This window comes from Ailuropoda melanoleuca, unplaced genomic scaffold (assembly GCF_002007445.2).
Source record: "Ailuropoda melanoleuca isolate Jingjing unplaced genomic scaffold, ASM200744v2 unplaced-scaffold16253, whole genome shotgun sequence".
Taxonomy (NCBI): domain Eukaryota; kingdom Metazoa; phylum Chordata; class Mammalia; order Carnivora; family Ursidae; genus Ailuropoda; species Ailuropoda melanoleuca.
The window spans coordinates 1-2,368 of NW_023185230.1; the positions used below are offsets into that span (position 1 = coordinate 1).

The window sequence follows — 2,368 nt, forward strand, 5'->3', positions numbered from 1 at the left end:
ATTACCCGTAAATGTACAACCTCTGAAGTCTATTTTTAGTGTCTTTCTTTCCAATCATCTTATTTCTTCCCGCAACACTCTACTAGGGCTGCAGAGCCATCGTTCCAAAACACAGATAGGACCTTGCCACCTTGCTGCTTTGGACTCTGACATGGCTACATACTGCCTGGAGTAAACCACAAACTCCTTATCATGATAGGTGAGGTCCTTCATCACCCGGCCTCTGCTTGCCCATCTGGCCTCCTTCCCTGCCTGGCCCATATCTGCCCCTGTGCCGGGGAGACTGGGACTGGCGGGGAGTGCCCACTCGGCCGTGTCTACCCCGCCTCTGTGCTTTCACCCGTGCTGCTGCTTTGGCTTGGAATGCCTTTTTTTCTACCTCCTTCGTCTCCCACAAGCACCTTATCTTATCTTTCAAACACAACTCAAATTCACCTTCTCTGTGTTCTGTCTTACTCATTGTCCTTCCTCTGTGTTCCCACAGACTTTTGTACCTAAAGCTATTGTTGAACATTACATGTCTTTATGCCTTGGAAACTGTAGCCTGGAGCCTCCTTCAGGGAAGGGACTGATTTTTTTCTTTCTTTCTTTACAATTACTGGGTTAGCATGATGTATGTAAAATAGCTGTTTGATGAAAGATGTACGAATGAAGGAAAATGGCATGCAGGAAGAAGGGGAGACAATTTAGAAGGCAGAGACAGAAGTTTACTTCGCAGTCAGTTCCTGTATAACTGGATTAGTAGCTGCTTTCAGAAAACGGATGAAAAGACTCTCGAAGATGAATGCAGAGAGTCAAAGCCAAAACACAGCAGGGATGACTCACTGGCACATTTACCTGTCCACTAGTGAGAGTGATTGCAGGGCCTACGAGTCCCAAAGCGTCAGGCAGGAAACTCCGTTTGTGAGGGCAGAGCCCGGGGCTTGTCAGGGGGCGCTGGTAGCCGTGCCCTTTGGAACAGAGTGGCCACCTGCTGCCTGATTTCCTTGGTCCTGGCTCCGTAGATGATGGGGTTTGCCAGAGCCGGGAGCAGCAGGTAGAAGGCGCTGAGCAAGTTGTGCACGTCCTGGGAGGTGGCGTGAGCCACACGGTAGACGATGGATGAGGACATGGTGGACGAGTAGACGGTGAAGATGACCAGCAGGTGGGAGCCACAGGTGTTCAGGGCCTTGGAACGTGCTCTGCCGGGCGAAATCCGGAAGGCGGTGTGGATGATGCAGGAGTAGGAAGCTCCGAGCATCAGGATGTCCAGGACTCTTTTGAGGATGCGGACGGTGAGCGGGAGTAGGAAGCTCCAAGAAGCAGCATGTCCAGGACTCTGTTGAGGATGCGGACGGTGAGCCCCACGGAGGAGTAGGAAGCTCCGAGCAGCAGCATGTCCAGGACTCTTTTGAGGATGCGGACGGTGAGCCCCACGGTCTTGTTCAGGGAGATGTCCCCACAGGAGAGCTTCATGAGGGCCATGTGCTCACAGGCAAAGTGGTGGATCACGTCTGAGCGGCAGAAGCGAACCCGGCAGGCCAGCGCCACCACCGGAGCAACGATGCACGTGCTCCTGGCCGCTGCCGCCCCCAGCAGGGCAGCCAGCAACCGGCTCGTCACGATCCTGGGGTAGCGGAGAGGGTAGCAGATGGCGACATAGCAGTCCAGGGCCATGACCAGAAGGATGTTGCAGTCAAAGACAATGAGGAAGTAGATGCAGAACATCTGGAGCAGACAGCGAGGCAGGGAGACGCGGTTGAAGTGGGTGGAGAAGCTGAACATCATGGCGGGCATCACGGTGGAGGCAACACNAACACCGACGTCGACAGCCAGGAGCAGGGCAATCAGCAGGTACATGGGCTGATGCAGGCTCCGCTGGGCCACCACCGTGTGGATGACCAGCGCGTTGGCAGAGAGGATTACCAGGTCGAGGCTGAGGATGGGCGGCACCAGGAGCGCCCGGGACTCCTGCAGCCCCGGGAAGCCCACAAGGAGGAAGCTGGTATAGGACACATTGGAGCTGCCATTGCTCCATGCGGACATCGTCCCGGGGAGCAGAATGGCTCTGGGATGATAAGAGATACAGGAGGCCCGCTTTCTGTACCTCCACCTTCACCAGGCTTTGGTCTTCATGAGTCAGTATTCCTGGAGAATAAAAGGGAGAATTTAAGGGTCATAATTTAATGAGATACGCATCTTTCAATAAATCTTTGCATTTCAAATATATTCCTCAGGGCAGATTTTGGATGTTGGATTATTGGATCAAATGANACATCTTTCAATAAATCTTTGCATTTCAAATATATTCCTCAGGACAGATTTTGGATGTTGGATTATTGGATCAAATGATCTGAACATTTTTGAGCAGGTCAAGCGGATTTCTGAG

General features: G+C 52.7%; 1 protein-coding gene across 1 annotated transcript; it reads right to left on the reverse strand.

Annotated features, from left to right (window-relative positions):
- Positions 1-868: 868 nt before the first annotated feature.
- On the reverse strand, positions 869-2,108 carry LOC100472821 (olfactory receptor 52K1). Its single transcript, XM_002931093.4, has 2 exons — positions 1,378-2,108; positions 869-1,246 (listed from the first exon to the last, which is right to left on the reverse strand). Exons 1-2 carry the CDS (start codon positions 2,023-2,025, stop codon positions 884-886), a joined length of 1,011 nt encoding a protein of 336 aa, XP_002931139.3. The 5' UTR covers positions 2,026-2,108; the 3' UTR covers positions 869-883.
- Between the last annotated feature and the right edge of the window lie 260 nt (positions 2,109-2,368).